General features: G+C 42.0%; 1 protein-coding gene across 1 annotated transcript in view; it reads left to right on the top strand.

Moving 5' to 3' along the window:
• LOC145391705 (nicotinamide phosphoribosyltransferase-like) overlaps window positions 1-19007 on the top strand; it is a 230643-nt gene that overhangs the window by 16864 nt on the left and 194772 nt on the right. The window contains exon 2 of the mRNA XM_080266243.1: window positions 7976-8046. Coding sequence (XP_080122369.1) covers window positions 7976-8046 — 71 coding nt within the window. The remainder of the gene's footprint in view (window positions 1-7975; window positions 8047-19007) is intronic.

The raw sequence follows: 19007 nt of genomic DNA, 5'->3' as shown, positions 1-19007 counted from the left end.
GCGAAAGAGTTTGCCTAAGCAGGGTGTAAGCACAGAAGGACAGTTCTTGAGAACAACAGGAGGGACCCCATCAGGCCCATATGCCTTGTTAGTACTGAGGCCAGTGATGGCAGAAAATACATCAGCTGAAGAAATTTTAATGTCAGCCATGAGGAAGTCAGAGGGGGGAAGTGATGGAGGAACAGCACCGGAATCGTCTAAGGTGGAATTGGAGGAGAAAGTCTGTGTGAAGAGATCTGCTTTATCAGTAGAAGAAATAGCTACAGAACCATCAGAGTAGAAAAGAGGAGGGAAGGATGATGAGGTAAAGTTGTTAGAAAAGTTTTTGGCAAGGTACCAGAAGGAGCAGGAAGAATTCGAGTTGGAGAGTTGAGAGCATTTAGTATGGATGAAATTATTTTTAGCAGAGCGAAGAACAGACTTAGCACGATTCCGGGTAGAAACGTAAAGATGATGTGATTCAGGGGTGGGTTGGCTCCGGTACCTTTTGTAGACCCTCTCCTTGTTGCAGACAGCATTAGAACAAGCGTGATTAAACCAAGGCTTTCTTGCTTTAGTCAAAGGATATGAGAAAGGAATGTATGCTTCCATGCCCGAGAGAATAACCTCCATAATGCGCAAGGCACACTCAGATGGCTCACGGCCATGGAAGCAATAATCATTCCAGGGAAAATCAAAGAAGTACTGCCTGAGGGCCTCCCAGTCCGCGGCTCCAAAATGCCACAGATGACGTTTCCGTGGGGGGTCCACAGGCCGTACCGGAGTGATAGGACAGGTTAAGGTGATAAGGTTGTGATCGGAGGAGCCCAATGGAGAGAAAAGATTAACAGAGTAAGCAGAAGGATTAGTTGTGAGGAAGAGGTCAAGTACGTTGAAGCTCTCTCCAAGGCGGTCAGGGATACAGGTAGGGTGCTGTACAAGCTGCTCTAGGTCATTAAGGATAGAAAAGATGTAGGCTTGTTCACCAGGTGGATCAGTGAAAGGAGAGGAGAGCCAAAGGAGGTGGTGAACATTGAAATCTCCTAGAATGGAGATTTCAGAGAAAGGAGAAATGGATAGAATGTGTTCCATCGTAGAAGTAAGATAGTCAAAGAATTTTTGATAGTCAGTAGAATTAGGGGATAAGTAAACAGCACAGATATATTTAGTCAGAGAATGACAGGAAAGCCGAAGCCAGAGTGTAGAGAATTCAGAAGAATCGAGTTCAGGAACACGAGAGCAAGATAAGTCGTTGCGTATATATACACAACAGCCATCTTTGGCTTTGAAATGAGTATAGAGAAAGTAGGAGGATACAGAAAAGGGTTTGCTGTCAGTTGCCTCAGACAGCTGAGTCTCAGTTAGAAAAAGAAGGTGAGGTTTAGAGGAGGAGAGGTGGTGCTCAACAGAGCGAAAGTTAGAGGAAAGGCCGCGAATGTTGCAGAAATGAAGAAGAAGAGAGTCAGCCAGTGGTTCCAGGCACCTCGAGTTGTCACCGGGAGAGGGGCGGATGGAGGGGGCATTTATGGTCCCCCCCCCCCCTGGGGACTCCGAGGCTTGGTGATGAGACGCCATTTTTTGAATTTTGGAAAAGGAAGTGTAGTGTGTACTGTGCTCGAAGTTTGGTGTAGATAGTTAGAGAAATTTGTACTGGAGAGCATGCTGGCCTACTCTCTGTGTAACTGAGACACTGAAAAAGTTCAGCAAAGGGGGATGGTCAGGAACTAGTCCTGAGGGCTGATGAAACGGGAGCTCCAGCACTCCTTGTCATCAGCTTTCCATCCACCTCGGGAGTACTGCCCTGCTCGACTGGTGCTACAGTCTACTCAAAAAAAAAAAAAAAATAAAAATAAAAATATATATATATATATATATAAAAATAAATATATATATATATATATATATATATATATATATATTATATTGTGGTACAGTACTCTGTTTCGAGTAACTCTACACTGAATGAAAAGGCAAGTGATTTTCTTACACCAGGAAACCATTTAATTCGGTGGGTGGTAATCTTATCACCAACACTTGTTCCCTATGTGTCACCAACTGGGTTGGGGGAGGGTTAATGCCCCTCCCCGGAAAACTACTAACTAAAAATACAAATAAGAAATCTCACAGCAGGACAGACCAACAGGCGACGACCAAAGACCAGACAAAGGACATGGTATGGATTGCAACATGTAATGTAAGGGGTGCAAATGATGAGGTGAAAGAGAGAGAGAGAGAGAGAGAGAGAGAGAGAGAGAGAGAGAGAGAGAGAGAGAGTGATTGTCCAGGTGCTTGAGGGTGTAAAAGTGGACGTATGTGGATTAACTGGGACTTAATGAAGAGGTTAGAGTGTGAGAGAGAGTGGGAGTGTGGATGGGCTATGTACGTGAGAGTAGGTGAGAAAGGGAGGGCAAGAGAAGGTGTATGTATGATTGTGTGCAAGAGACGAAAGGATAATGTAAGAGAATATGGATCAATTGGCTCAAGTATTGCGTGGGTAAGATTAAAAGTGGGAATACAAACGCGGGCGATTGTGTGTGTGCATGCACCAATGCAAGATGGTGCAAGCAGAGTGAAAGGAGTTCTGAGCAAATGTGGAGGCGTGCGTGGAAAATTTTGAGAGGAATGAGTGTTTCTAGTTGGAGATATGAATGGAAAAGAAGGGAATATGAAGGTGGATGGAGTAGTTGGTAAGTGGGGTGTGCCTGTAGTAGTGGATGAGAATGGCAGTTTTCTAGTGGACGTATGTGTGGGGAGGGGGTTGGTCACAGCCAGTACCCTCTTTAGGCACAAAATGATCCACAGGTATACGTGGCAAGTAATGAGAAGGGTGGGTGGTGAACTGAATGAACGGCAGGCAATGATTGATCATGTGTGTGTGGATGACAGAATGAGAAGGTATGCAATGGATGCAAAAGGATACGGAGGTTGGGGGAGTGGACTTTCTGACCACTACTTGGTGGTGGTGAAAGTCAAGGTTCATGTGCAATGGGAGAATACAGGGAGGGAGGGACAGGAGGAGCTAGTCCATGCAAGGAGGGTAGAAAGGATGCAAGATGATGGAAAAAAGGCAAAATATAAGCCAGAAGTGGAGGAGTGATTGGGTACATATGATATGGTGCAGATGGCGGAAGTGGAAGGTGTGTGAAAGATATACGGTATACAAATACATATTCATACATACTGTACATCATCATCAGCCGTTTGAGTATCCACTGCGGGCCCGGCCTATCCCGACCGAAGTCGGGACGATACAGCCAATGTATCTCTGCCAAGTGACTTAGGCTGTCTGGTAGAGATTGTATGTAGGGTAAGAAGTGATTGTAAGTGTAATTGTAGTGTTGGAGTGGCTTCGGATGTGTGTGTAGTTTGTGAACCATGTGTAATCGGCCTGCGCAAGCCGACTGGGTGCAAGCATACTTTATAGTAAGCGACACTGGTTCAATCACAGCACCCCATGTGTTCGCCAATGCAGTGGGTGACTGGGTGAACAGTCCCAAAGTTTGTTACCCTGGCGGGGCGCGAGCCCTGGCTCACCCGTGTACGAAACGCACACTCTACTACTGTACCACAGAGGCTCTCTCTCTCTCTCTCTCTCTCTCTCTCTCTCTCTCTCTCTCTCTCTCTCTCTCTCTCTCTCTCTCTCTCTCTCTCTCTCTCTCTCTCTCTCTCTCTCTCTCTCTATATATATATATATATATATATATATAGCCAGACGACTTCATCTTGTAAGAGGGGTGGCCACAATCAAATCGCCTGCAAGTCGCCTCATTCTCTACCATTTGACTGCCTTCCCCTCAACTCACATTGCTCCCTTTCAAATACTTCTCCACCTGATGTTCCTTACGAATGGTATCTCCTTTCTCCACTCACATAGCTCACACAAACTCTTCTCGTCCGTCTCATAGTCTCCATCCTATCCACATGGCCAAACCATCTCAAAGTACTTCTCTCAACACTTCCAGTCACATCCACATCAACACCACGAAGCTCCTTTACTTCCTCATTTGTCTAGTCAGTGCTGCATAACTCTGCTTGAGCAGTCGGTGGTGCAATAGTAGCATAACCAGCTGGGTATTGGAAGAAATCTGTTTTCATTCTTTGGCCGGTCAGACTTTTGGACAGAGTTCGTTTCCCTTTTCTATCTACGCACTCAACAGGTTGAATAAAATCACTTAGAGGTGGCAAGAATACAAATACAAGGCGTCACAGGAGAGAGAGAGAGAGAGAGAGAGAGAGAGAGAGAGAGAGAGAGAGAGAGAGAGAGAGAGAGAGAGAGAGAGTGAGAGAGGAAGGGTTGGAGTTTGATGGCTAATTAATGATCATTCTTACTACCATCTAAGAGAGGTAAAGACAGAAATCAGATAATACCTTCATTGATTCCTTCACTACAAGACGTCCACCATATGACAAATATAATTACCAGCAAATGGCCAAATTATATAATAGGTTTTTGTATTATTATTATTACTATTATTATTATTATTATTATTATTACCCGTGCATGAAAGGGTACAGCAGGGAAGGAAGGTTGTTAGTTCACTGAAAACAGTGATGAGGAATAGGGAGGTGCGTATGGAAGTTAAGAAGTCACAGCATGATAGTATTGTGATCCCTACTCTGACGTATGGAAGCGAAGCGTGGACCTTGCAAGAGGAGAACAAGTCAAGAGTGAGAGCAGTGGAAATGAGTTACCTGAGAGGAGCATGTGGAGTGACATGGAGGGACGGGTTGACGAATGAAGAAGCGAAGGAACGTTGTGAGGTGGATGTGGATTTGGTTGAGAAGATTTGGAGAAATGCACTGAGGTTGTTTGGACATGTGGAGAGGATGGAGAGTGAAAGACTGACTAAGAGGGTGTATGTAGGTGAGATGGAGGGAGGGAGAGGGAGGGGTAGACCGAGGATGAGGTGGAGGGATGGAGTCGAGAGGTATATGAGGGAGGGGGGATGAGTTGGGGGAAGGGTAGTCAAATGGTTGGGGACAGAGCAACTTGGAGGCGTTTTGTCTGCGGCCACCCTTTGCGGGATTAGGGCGTCGGGCTATAGATAGGGCTATAGATATAGGAAGGGCTCTGGGATGGGTATTGTTTTCACTCGGTTTGTCTGTTTGTTTGTTTGTTGTCTATCTGTTAACAACGTTACGCAAAAACTACTTGTGCAATTTTGACTAAAATTACAGGGATGATGGGCTATGACCTTCTGATCACCTGATTAAAGTTTGGGCCAAATTGTGCCAAGGCCTAGGCTATAGGCCCCCAAATAATGTAAAATAAAAAACTGGGGACAGGTAAAAATCGTTTTTTCGCTATAACTCTTCAAATTCGTAAAGCAGACATGAAACAAAGACCTAAAGGTGCATCTTTCAAATCTGCATCCTATAACATGCATCATTACATCAGGGGGTCATCCCCCAGTTAGCGGTTGAGGGGGTCAGTGGCAGATAGGTCAGGACTAAAATTTCAGATGGGCATAAAATCATCAATTTTGATCCAACTTACTCCAAATTTGATATGTGGCATCTTTGACTAGATACTCTGTTGTGTTTATACGTCAACACTAAAATGACTGCCTGGGACGGGTTTGCTGTGCCTTGGCACCACTTTTAATTATTATTATAAGCCAGTAGGTGATGATGACCAGCTGCAAGTGGAACAACCTTTGTCAGCAACATGAACTGAGTTTCGACACTAAAAGTCATTTCTGTATGACGGTACTCCAGTGCAGCATTCCACCTATAAATCATGGCCCTGGCTTAATTATCTTCTGAGCCTTAGCATTTTGTGTGAGCAAGGTTGTAATTTTAGCGCATTTCACATGTTCTGCACGTGATGACCTTTGACTGACCTGGTAGATATAGGTCAGGGAAGTACGAAGCACACTTGTACTGCTCATTAATGTCTATAAGCATGCAAAAGTTCTTTTGATTCCATTCATCCACTGTGGAGCTAGGGAACTAGAAATTCCTAGAATGGTCCAAGAGTGGTACAATTTCTATGTGGCGCTGCCAGTGACTGGAAGTGAGTTTTGACATGAAATGTCATTTTTGCATGGAGGTACTTCAGTGCAACGTTCCATCCAAGAATTACGGCCCTGGCTTCATAATGTTTGGACCTTTAGCATTTCGTGTGAGCATAGTCACCTGGCCTGGAGCCTTAGCATTTTGCTCGAGCATAGTCACCTGGTCATTGTAGCACATAGGTGAACAGTCGAAAGTGTTAGTACTAGTCAGTGTTTATAAGCATCCAAACTTTCATTCACTTCCATGGAGCTGCTGGGGCACTAGAGGGGCATTCTTGAAAACCGGTACTGTTTGCTAGGGACTGAGGCCAATCTTTGCAGGGTTGCCACTCGAAAACTAGAGAGGAGAGAGGAAAATGGATGGCATTCTTCCGATAGGGAATGACCTGAAGATTACGCCTAACGAAGTCAGAGCTTACTATGCCCATTAGTAATGCTTCTACAGCTCAGAATGTAAAAGTATGACTAAAGCGGTTTTCCGGCAGTTGCTAGGCAACCAGTAGTTGCCTAACAACCAACACCTTATGGATATAACTAGGTCATAGGCTGGCCATCGTGTCCAAGTTTGGCCGGTATCGGTTAATTCTGAAGGGTAGAAGTGCCTGCCATAATCAAACAAGAAAGACAGAAAGAAAGAAAACGCGACTAACAATAGGGCCAGCATCGAGCTGGCCAGTTATTAATATTATTATTATTATTATTGTTATTATTATTATTATTATTATTCTTAGTAGTAGTAGTAGTAGTAGTAGTAGTAATAGTAGTGGTAGTAGCAGTAGTGGTAGTAGTTAATAGGTGGTGGCGACCATCGTACACTCGCTTGATGTAGTGCTGCCTACTTCTTCCTTCACCTTTATCATTCTTTTTCAGTGTCTGCCCTCCTCTCTTCCTATTTCTCACCATCATCCATTCACTTGATGTAGTGCTCCCACTTCTTCCTTCACCTTACATGACAAACCCATACTTGTTCCCTATGTGTCAACAGGTGGGATGGAGAAGGGTCAGTGCCACTTCCTGTAATACAACTAACTCAGAGGGAGAAGGCCACCCCTTACTGGACAGTGGCGTCTGGCTGTATATACAGAGAGAAAATATTAGTTGCAACTCAAGCTCATATGGACGTGAATCGGAGGACTGCAGGCTAACGTTGCCCCCTTTCTTTTTATTTTTTATGTGTCAAACCCTAGGCACAGACTTCACAGCCTGTTCCATACACGTCCACATGTCACCACTTCCGCGCCAACACGCACCTTCCATACTGAATACATGCTAGGACACTCATACAGGACTGGTATTAGCGGGGGTATTTATACATGTGGGCAGATCCTCTGGTAAATTAGTCAAGTTTGCTTTGTGAAAATAAAATCCTTAAATTGTTCCCTGGTCCAGCGGAGATTCGAACCTGTGCCCATTAGGACTGCAGGCCAAATTTCTAAGTCCACCATCCTCCATTTGGTGGATAGAGAGGCAATTGAGGGATGTCCATACAACGAGGCCACTCCACCGCCCGGTCATGTCCATGCCACGGGTCATTGGACTGAATAGGTTAATCCTGTTGTTCGTCTACCTGTTTACCTATTGCCAGAAGCCTTAAGCTCGTAAGGGTTGGCCACAAATAATCTGCTCCCATGTTACTCCTTTTTTCTGCACACTCCATCCCTCCGTCTCATCCTTGATCTCCCCCTCCTCTCCTCCTCCACCTCACTCACACACACTCTTCCAGGCACTCTCATTGTCCATCCTCTCCACATGGCCAGTCCATCTCAAAGTATTTCTGTTGATTCTTTCAATGACAATGACATACACATCAACGCCACAACGGTCCACTACTTCCTTATTTGTCTGTTTGGCTTTCCACGTAACTCCACATGCTGCACAGCCACATCAGGACCACAAACTTCCTTTACTTCCTCATTTGTCTGTCTGTCTCTCAAGCAATTCGCACTTCTGTCTTTATAATAGTTCTTTGTATTTCTCAGGTCGCCCACTACCAGCAGTACCCACCAGATACCTCTCTTCTCTCTGCTTACTTCGAGTCCAGGGGAGGAAAGTAAGTATTACTTATTTATTCATTATTATTATTACTATTATTATTATTATTATTATCATCTTCACCATTTATTCTATGAAGCAGGAAGGTTTCGTTTTCGGCAACACGCCCTATGTCGTTGCTCAAGGTTCAGCCTGTGTGTGTGTGTGTGTGTGTGTGTGTGTGTGTGTGTGTGTGTGTGTGTGTGTGTGTGTGTGCATTAACTCCAAGGCTATATGATGGATTTGAATTTCCCAGGTGAGGTTCTGGTTCCTGGCAAGGTTTTCCACCATATTCAATATTCTATCTATGATTTTGAAGAGGTGTCAGCCCTCCTAGTCAAGTCAAAATTTTCAGGAATACTGAAAGGAGGGCAGAAATGGCTCTGATATCTTAAAACATGTTGTACAATGGACTCGTATCCCTAATGCGATATTTGGGAATCCCCCCTCCTATCAGAAATAGAAGGAGAGTTGATGGAGTTCAGTGAAACTTTACAGGTCAGTTCGTGTGGTTATTTAATAATGTCCTTCACTATATATTTTACACCACTACTTTTAGGGGAGTCAACCCCCTCCAAAACATATAATGGATACAAAATATGAGAAGGAGGACATACATGACACTGATATCCTAGGGAAAGTTGTACAGTGGGCTCTCATTCGTAATGTGATATTTCCCCAATGATTCTTGAGGGATCAGAACCCTTCTCAAAAATAAAAACGATCATAAAAAGAGGGAATAATTGAATCAAACTTCCCATTCTGAAACCTCAAACTTCTCCCTCTTTCTGTATTTCCTACTTCCTATGATCTCCAGTCTTTCAAACGCAGTGTGTCCAGGCATCTCGGAATGAACGGATCTTGATTTTGGCTCTCTTTTAATTTTTTTTTTTCTTGGAGGGAACGGTAATGCGGGCTCCTGGCCTTTGGTTCCTTTCTTCTTGCATTAAAATAAAGTAAGTTCGTCTGGTTAATCCAAAGGTTTTCTACTATATACAGTTTTCCATCCCTGAGTTTTAGGTCAGCCCCATCACATATTTAAAAATTCTCAGAAATAGCGAAAGGAGGGCAAATATGGCTTAATATCTCAGTAAATGTTATACAGTGGACTCACATCTGTAATGCGATATTTGGAGAGCATGACCCCCAAAATGGTTCTGGGGGTGGGGGGTCAGGCCCCCTCCCGGAAACAATAACAATCAGAAATAGTGAGAAGTGAGCACACAGAGTTCAACAAAATCTGCATACTCGTACATATCGCTGACTGGTTATGTAGTTTCCATGTTTTCTCTGAGCGCACAGGAAGAAACTGCACGTCTACTTTACTACTACTACTACTACTACTACTACTTACTACTACTACTACTACTATATATTATTATTATTATTATTATTACTATATTATTATTATTATTATTATTATTACTATATTATTATTATTATTATTATTATTTTAATGTGGTAACTTGCATCTCATAACTTAACTTAATAATATTCCAATGTGGTAACTTAATTTGCATCTTATTCCTGCTCGTACCAGACAGTTTTATTTGGCTGAGGAGAGACTTTTCAAACTGGAGGAAATGTGTATAACCTTGATTAACCCTTTAAATCCAAGTATATAATTTGTTTTATTATTATTAGGGTACTACTGTTTCCAGTATAGTATGTTTTGTTTCATTCTTTGTATCCCCAGGTGATTTTATTTAATGTAGGAAGAATCAGTAGTTGTGAAGGAATTTATTAAGGTTACATCAGTCCCTCCCCAATCAAAAAGTCTCTCCTGATCTGACAAACTCATTTAGAGATTCAGTGAATAAGCTAAAAATTATGTGCCATAGGATTCTTCAGTGTGGTGACATCTTCTACATGTCTTATTTTTGTTACTCCCAGCCTGTTTCCTCAGCTTAATAAGGAATTTTTGGACGAGAGGAGTCAGATGTACCCTCCACAACCAGACATCACCCCAAAATTGATAAGAGAGTCATCCGTATGCTGTAAGAATACTGTAAAGCTGAAGAGCCATAGTATCATAAACATGGAGGAGGATATAAAAACTTTCACTGGCAGACAAGGGGATTACAATATTTCAATCTTTTTGTCTGCCAGTGTGGGTTTGACTACCCTCAAGAATACTTTAAAGGTGGGGGCACCCATCATCCACTCACTTAATGTAAAGTGATGCCATGTGAGCTCTACACTGAGTGACAAGCCAAATGGTTTCCTGTACCCAGGAAACCATTTACTACCCTGGGTGGTAACCATATATCCGGGGTTTCTGGCAGGGTTAAGTGTCCCCCAGATTCCTCAATCCAAAATCACTTAATCATGGCAGTCGTTTCAGAGAGCCTCGGAGGGCCCAATACCTGTCCAGGGCCCCAACCAAATGGGTAGACTCGTGTGGCCATGTGGAATGTGAGAGGTGTGAATGAGAAGAGCAAGAGGGTGGAAGTGGTGAATGTGTTCAAGAGTGCGAGATATGCCATGATGGCATTGTGTGAAACGAAGATGTAAAGGTGCGAAGTGGAGGAGTGGGAAGGTGTGAAATGTGTAAGATCAGGAATGAATGGGAGAGGATGATGCGAGGAAGGAGTTGCTTTGTTGATGAATGAGGTGTGGCAGAGTGGAATGAGAGACTACAAATGTGTCAGCTCGAGGTGTATGTATGTCAAGTTCAAGTTTGAGAAGGTGAAAAAGGCAGTGATTGTCGCATATGCACCGTGTGAGGACAGGAGTGAGAGAGAGAAAGACAGGTTTTGGGATGAGCTGGGTGAAGTAGTGGGAGAAATGCCCAGGAGCTATTAAGTGATCATGATGGGGGATATGAACGGAAGAGTAGGCACTGGTCCAGAGGATGACATAATGGGTTGCTATGGAGTACCAGGAGAAAATGATAATGGTAATCGACTGAAGGATATGTGTCAGGAGAGGAGGCTGTGCATTTGTAATTCTTATTTCAAACACAAAGATGCACATAAATATACGTGGTATAGAGGAAACGGGGATCGTGTTGAAAGAAGCCTGATTGATTACGTGCTCGTAGAGAGGTCGATGATGGGAATGGTTGCTGATACAAGGGCTGTGAGAGGACGATGTGGAGGTTTGTCAGATCATATGATTGTGGTATGCAAGATCAAGCTGAGAGGAGTGAGGTGGATCAAGAGAGAGAAGAGCAGTCAGGGTGAAAGACTGAAAGTTTAGAAGCTGAGGATCAAAGAAGTGGCAGATGATTACAGGACCAAAGTAGAGGACGAGTTAGATTCAGTGAACTGGAATGAATTGGATCTGGACAGCCTGCATATAGGGATTGCTTAGTTAGGAATGCTAAAGAGGTGTGTGGTGTGGCAAGAGTATCAACAAAAAAAGAAGGGTACGGCATGGTGGGATGAGGAGGTTAAGAGAGTGGTGGAGGAAAAGAGGAAGAAGTGGCTAAAGTGGTTACAGGATAGGGGTTCAGTTGAAATAAGAACTGAGTATATCGAGAGCAAGAAGCACGTAAAGAGACTAGTGAAGAGGAAAAAGAAGGAGGTAAATGATGATCTGGGAAGAAAAATGAATGTGAACTACTCTGAAAATAGGAAGTTATTCTGGAAAGAGGTGCGGAAATGTAGAAATGAAAGCAGAAAGAAACGTGAAAGTGTGAAGGATGCAGGTGGTAGGTTACCAACCCATGGAGTTGAAGTAAGGACCAGATGGAAAGAATATTTTGAAAGCCTGATGAATGGGAATAGAGAGAGCAGAGCGGCAGTAAACATGATTGGTTTTAGGGGTGTGCAGAGAAGGAATGCAGTGCCAGGAGACGTGACACTCGCACAGGTGAAGAGTGCTGTGAAACGGCTGAAAAACGCGAAAGCAGCTGGGGTTGATGAGGTGTATGCAGAGATGCTTAAGTGTAGTGGAGAGAGTGGAATGAAGTGCTTGTTGGAGATATGTAAGAAGGCAGGGATGAATGAAATTGTGCCTGCAGAGTGGAAAAAGGCTATGATTGTACCCCTGTACAAAAATAAAGGTGAGCGAAGTAAGTGCAAGAATTATCGTGGGATAAGTTTTTTGAGTGTGGTAGGGAAGGTATATGGAAGAATTATTATAGAGAAAGTAAGAGAGGTATCAGAAGTCCTGATGAGTGATGAGCAGGGTGGCTTTAGGAGTGGCAGAGGATGTGTGGATCAAGTATTTGCAGTGAGGCAGATAGCAAAGAAGGCTTGTGAGAAGGCCCATAAGGTGTTTATGGCATTCATGGCTCTGGAAAAAGCATACGACAAAGTACACAGAGAGAGATTGTGGAAAGTTTTGCACATGTATGGTGTAGATGATGAGCTACTAGTTGCTGTCAAGAATTTTTATGATGGTAGCAATGCATGTGTAAGGACTAATGGGCATCTAAGTGAATAGTTCACAATCGGTGTGAGCGTGCGACAAGGTTGTGTGATGTTCCCATGGTTGTTCGATGTATATATGGATGGGGTGATGAGAGAAGTGAAAACACGAGTAATAGAGAGAGGGATGGCGTTGGTAATGAATGGTGATGGGTGGAATATCTCAAATTTGTTGTATGCTGATGACGCAGTACAGCTTGCAAGTACCGGACAGGAACTTGGTAGGCTGGTTCAGAGTTTTGCTGAAGTCTGTGAGCGTTGTGCCTTGAGAGTAAATGTAGAGAAGAGTAAAGTGATGGTTATTGAGAGAGAAGGTGACTCCCAGTGTGATGTCACAGTGAATGGAGAGAGACTGGAGTTGGTGAGAGAGTTCAAATACTTCGGTACAATGATAGAAAAGAGAGGATAATGTGCAAAAGAAGTTGAAAGTAGAGTGACACAAGGAAGAAAAGTAGCTGGTGCAATGAAGGCCTTGATAAGAAACAAAGGCTTGAGTGTTGCAGCTGCACGAGACTTACATGAGGATGTGTTAGTGCCAACTCTAACATATGGGTGTGAGACTATGGTGTGGCATGAAATTGAAAAGTCAAGTGTAAGAGCAGTGGAGATGGGACTGTTGAGGAATGTATGTGGAGTACAGACGGTGGATAGGATACGAAATAGTGTGATCCGTGAAAGGTGTGGAGTGAGGAAGTCGGTGGACACCAGAATCGAAGAGAGTGTCCTGAGATGGTATGGTCATGTGGAAAGAATGGATAACAATAGAGTGGTGAAAAAGGTTTACCTGAGCGAATTTGAAGGAGGGAGGAGGCGAGGCAGGCCAAGGAGAAGGTGGAGTGATATGGTGGATGAGTGTTTGAGGAAGTGAGGTTTGGAAGTCGGTGAGGCTAGGGAACTGACAAGAGATCGAGCTGGCTGGATGAATTTTGTGTGGAGAAATGCATGATCAGGGATTTTGGCACCCCTTGTGAGCATGGCAGCGTCTGGATTGACTCAACTGGATACGTTTGTGTGAAACTGCAGAATGTGGTGAATGTTTTTTGGCGTACCCGGTAGAGTCAGGATTCCGGGGGCTTGAATGATGAGTGAATGGAAGTGTGGCCTATTTGGATTGGGCAAGTTTGTGCTCTCTGGACATTGCTACTCCTCACCCTGCCCGTGGGTGGGAAAGGAGGTCCGGATGATGATGATGAATTAAAAAAAAATATTATTTTTATTATTATTATTATTATTGTTGTTGTTGTTGTTGTTGTTGTTGCAGCAGTAGTCGGAGTATTGTTATTATTATTTAACTATTCCTAATGGGATGCGGTTTTATTAATTATGAAGCAAAAAGTAGGAGGAGGAGGAGGAGGAGGTGGAGGAGGAAGAAGAGGAGGAGGAGGAGGAGGAGGAGAGGAAGAAGTAAAAGAAGAAGAAAATCGTCGTATCTTATTGTATCGTATCGTTTATAAAGGCTTCAACATGTTTGCATGCGCCGGTCTTGGTCACCTGTTTACGGCTCTCCAAGCTGCTCGATCTCAGGACTCTTCCCTATTCAATCCCTTACCCCTGAGGTCACACCATATGACCTATCCCTTTTTTTTTCTTTTTTGCCTACCTCAAAGAAGAAGAAGAAAAAGAAAAGGAAGAAGAATGATGATGATGATAATGGTGTTGATAATGATGACGGTGGTATTGGTTGTGGTGAGAAAAAGGATGAGAATGATGATGATGATGGTACTGAGAAGAGAAATGCTAAGGCTCTGTGTTAATGTCTGTTGTTTGCACGACTTGTTATTAAGGCAGATAACAAGTTTTTGCTAAGGTTCAGTCTTTGCCTGGAATACGATTGCACTGTGATCGAATTTACTGTACAACCAGGTCCCCAAGTGAACTGCTGGGTACAAAGGAGTACAAAGGAAAGAAAACGGTATCACACCTCTTTGTCGTTCCATGGCTGTTTATTGTAGGATTGTAGGGAATGTTATAACTAACAAAAGTATTCCGGGAGTTAAAGACAATGATAGAAAATCAGGAAGGCTCTCCCTGACCCACCGAACTCTCCAGTCGAAACCGGTAGGAAATGTGGAGAATTGCCACCATGTTGCACAGTGGGAGTAGGAAATGAATAGAAGATGCAAAGTAAACACTGATAACACTGACTGGGCCGTCCCCACAGCACACGAGAAATTGACCAGCGAAGCGGAAGTACAGTGCATACCAAGGTCTAAAGAATACAACAGGTCAAACCGTGGCCGGACGAAAACGCACTTGTCACGCGACCAGCAGTGGTGCTGGCTCGCTCAGTTCTCTTAAGGTCACCGTGCTGTTCACAACTATTCAATGCCTACTAGCTGTACAGTATTTGGGTGTTATGAAGACTCTGGAAAGAAAGTTAAGGGTGTCAGCTTCTTTAGATTACCAAGAAATGAAGTTCTTAAAAAGTGGATACATTTGGGTAAAATAAAAGACGACTGTAACCCACACATAGCGCGAGTATGCAGTCGTCATTTTGAGCAAATAGCATTTAAAAGGTCACTCAAATATGAACTGCTGGACATATCAATACCTTCAAGTCAAAGAAGACTAGAGGATGATGCATTTCCAATACTAACTTTACCAAATTCTAAAGGCCAGAATGTGACTCACAAGTTAAAAAAAAAAAAAAAAAAAAAAAAGAAGGGATATTTTTAAAAGATACTTTTCAACAGTTACCCATGAAAATATCATACTACTTTTTTTTTTTTTTTTTTTTGCAATAACTCTTCTATAGAAATCTGTCTATTTATCTTTCTATTTATCTATCTATCCCTCTGTCTAATATATATTGATTTTATATTGCATGAAGTTCGGAGGAACACCTCAGTTACACCGTTTCTCTCTCTCTCTCTCTCTCTCTCTCTCTCATTACATACACCTCAGTTACACCGTTTCTCTCTCTCTCTCTCTCTCTCTCTCTCTCTCATTACATATTGACATGTATACAACGTTATGTAGACACATATGTGGATATACAATATAAAAAATCGTATATATCAAGGGGGTTAATAAATATTCACTAAAATTTTCTGGCAATAACTATTCCATACAAGCCTTTCTATTTGTCTATCTATCTATCTATCTATCTATCTAATGTATACTGATTTTATACCGTATATATATATATATATATATATATATATATATATATATATATATATAGAGAGAGAGAGAGAGAGAGAGAGAGAGAGAGAGAGAGAAGAATATTGAACAGGCCTAGATATATGGGAGTGTCAAAAGACATTGGGGAATTGCATCAGAAGGAACACCTCACTTATACTCTCTCAGAGAGAGAGAGAGAGAAAGAAAGAGAGAGAGAGAGATTCAGTATATTAGACAGAGAAAAATAGAGATGTACATACATATATACATACATAGGCTTGTGGAGAAAATTTATTGCAAGAAATATAAAAGAAATATATTATTCACATTTTTATATTGTACTGTATATCCATTGTAGCAACATAATATTATATACATATAAATATATACTGAGGGAGAGAGAGAGAGAGAAAGAGAGACAGACAGACAGACAGAACCTCCTTCTTTGCTATCGTCGTCTTATTGTAGTAAATTAGATTCACCTTGTTAACTTTGTCGTGCTCTAGTAGTTTAACCACACTTTCTGTAAGTTCCCTCAATATGAGTTCCTGAGGGCAGATGGTGAAAGAGTTAATGACAGTAACTGGGTAGAATTTATAAGCAGGCAGGTAGGAACAACTGGAAAATCTCAAAGCAATAAAACAAAAAAGTGAAAAATCTTGTAAATTAGAGGGCAATAGCATTCTTTTTTTTTTTTTTTTTTTTTTTTTTACCAAAACAGTGTTAAGAAAACGGAGCTGTCAGTGAAGGCTTGGGAGTGTAAACACCACAGAAAATGGAGCAGACAGGAGAAGTAAGGGTAGGGGAGAGAGGGGAAAAGTGACAGGTGGGCCTCGTGACGTCACGTCACTACGCGTTGTTAGACCTGGTATTCTTTAGGCCTTGGTGTATACATTTGCTCACCCGCCCTTGTTCACTACGATGGTATTTACCTCGCCCGGACGGAGTTCGGCGAGTTATTGTTTCTGGTGGAATTTCTTTGTTTGTTTGTTTCTTTGGTAGCAACATTACGGAAAAACGGCTGAATGAAACTACATGAGACTTTCAGGATGTGTGGGCATTAGCCCCCCCCAAAATAATTAAATTTTGGAGGCATTCAAGCAACCCTGAAAGGTCAAAATCAATGTCATGGATTTTCAGAGGGCTATAACTTGAAAACGGTTGAAGATGGAGATATTTACTATTATGAAAATACAGGAACTCGTGTAATATTGGCTTTCATGTGGCACCAAGACCTTTGACCGTGAATGACCTTGAAAGGTGAAACTCAAGGTCACTGATAATCATGGGGCTATAACTTGAAACTGGTTGATGGTAGAGAGATACGAGTTCTTACCATATCAACATACAGGAAATTCCACATGGGTTTTTAATTGGTACCCTGACATTTGACTGTGAATGACCTTGAAAGGCCAAACTCAAGGTCACGGATATTAAGGGACTGAAACTCGAAACTGGTTGAAGATAGATATATATACTATTACCAAGATATAGGAAGTCTCATATGGGCTTTCATTTGGCACCATGACCTTTGACCTTGACTGACCTTGAAAGGTCAAATGCAAGACCATGGATTTTCAGAGGGTGTAACATGAATATATTTGTGCCATTAGCCTAGACTTTAATTGTGCACTGACACTGAATGGCAGAAACGAGTTACTATTTAACAGCAATAAAATAACTGCTGCTGAGCAAGGTTTGTCGTGCCTGGCACCACTTGTCATATTTAAATCGTGTCACTTCTTGACAGCTCACCACTTGTGAGTTCTGATCAAAAGAGAAATGAAAATATCGATATGGATAGTTTTCGTGGTATTACGGTAGCTCAAATCGTGTTTAATGTAGAGAAATATCTTGTGAACATAGCTTTCACATTACTGTATATCACGTACTTGTTGAATAATTTTATGTTTCCATCTTGCCGTGAATAAGGAACGTAAAATATCGGAGACCGTCCATTCTTTCAGAGAGTGCCTATTATTTCCCTTATACACGCCAAATGCAGCAATTACTTGATATTTCGTCAAAAGTGTTTTCACACGATGTTTATTTCAAACGCAATTTGCGCTAATACTGCGAAAATTATCAGTTTCTGTATTTTCAACTTCCTTTAGCTCAAAAATCGCAAGTGGTCAGTACTTTGTAGCTTTGGCCCTTCACGTATGAGTACTCCTCCCCTGACTCAGGATTTAATAGGATGACATTTTATCCACTTTAATGTCCCTATTAACGCTGAAGTGGAAGGTGGTGAGGACCATCGCCCACTCACTTATGTAAAGCTGCCTACTTCTTCCAAAGGTGACTCTGCACTGAGTAACAAGCCTGTAACCCAGGAAACCACTTACAGCACTGGGTGGTAACCATACAGCCAGATAATTGGGTGATGTGGAGCATACTATGTTTCCCCTATTAAATGGATGGAGAGAGGCAAATGAGGCATCCATCCAGGAACCAAACCTCCACACTCTGCGCCTCACTGTATAAATAGTTTTACAGTGTTTCCTGACATTTTTATATGGATTTTTTAATGTTAGTTGACTATATATATATATATATATATATATATATATATATATATATATATTATATATATATATATATTATCTCTCTCTCTCTCTCTCTCTCTCTCTCTCTATATATATATATATATATATATATTTATATAAATATATTTATATATATATATATATATATTTATATATATATACAGGGTGTCCACAAAATCACTCCCTGATTTCAAACAGGTATAACATGTAACTTCATTGTAATAATCTTTCACAGTTAGTAGCTGCAGATGCAGGATTTCATTCAGTTTCATGTGGTATAGGGTAGCATTAAAGGCACTGAATGTGCGCCCCTCTGGTTGCTCGGCAAACATCGATGCGATGGTCCAGTTCGGTCCAGACGCTCTGCAGCATATCTGGAGTTATCATGCGAACTGCAGCCAGAGGGGCGCACATTCAGTGCCTTTAATGCTACCCTATACCACATGAAACTGAATGAAATCCTGCATCTGAAGCTACTGACTGTGAAAGATTATTACAATGAAGTTACATGTTATACCTGTTTGAAATCAGGGAGTGTTTTTGTGGACACCCTTATACATATATATATATATATATATATATATATATATATATATATATATATTGTTACATAGCCTATGATTTCATCATCCTTTGTGTAATTTTAACGCACAGTATGCTGCATGTTTGATCACGAGCGTGTTCTGCCTCAGTCCCCCCCTTCTACCGTTATAGTAGAGTAAGCCGTTCTTTCTGTTGTTCAGAGCAGGATTTTCAGCTCTTTGTCCCCATGGCTTCATTTGCGCGTCCTTCTTACAAGTTGTATCAAGCTCTGCCGGCCCCTATATAATGAGCTCAGTCTCTGCATCATTGCCACTTAGATCTACTCCTCATTTTGTTCACATCTCTGTCCTCCCCTGTACAGTTAATATTGTGAGTGCTCGGGAAGTCTCCAA

This window comes from Coenobita brevimanus, chromosome 19, assembly GCF_032717465.1.
Source record: "Coenobita brevimanus isolate Jiangsu-jjx chromosome 19, ASM3271746v2, whole genome shotgun sequence".
Lineage (NCBI taxonomy): Eukaryota > Metazoa > Arthropoda > Malacostraca > Decapoda > Coenobitidae > Coenobita > Coenobita brevimanus.
The sequence above is the reverse complement of the archived record's forward strand: the minus strand, read 5'-3'. Positions and strand labels throughout refer to the sequence as shown.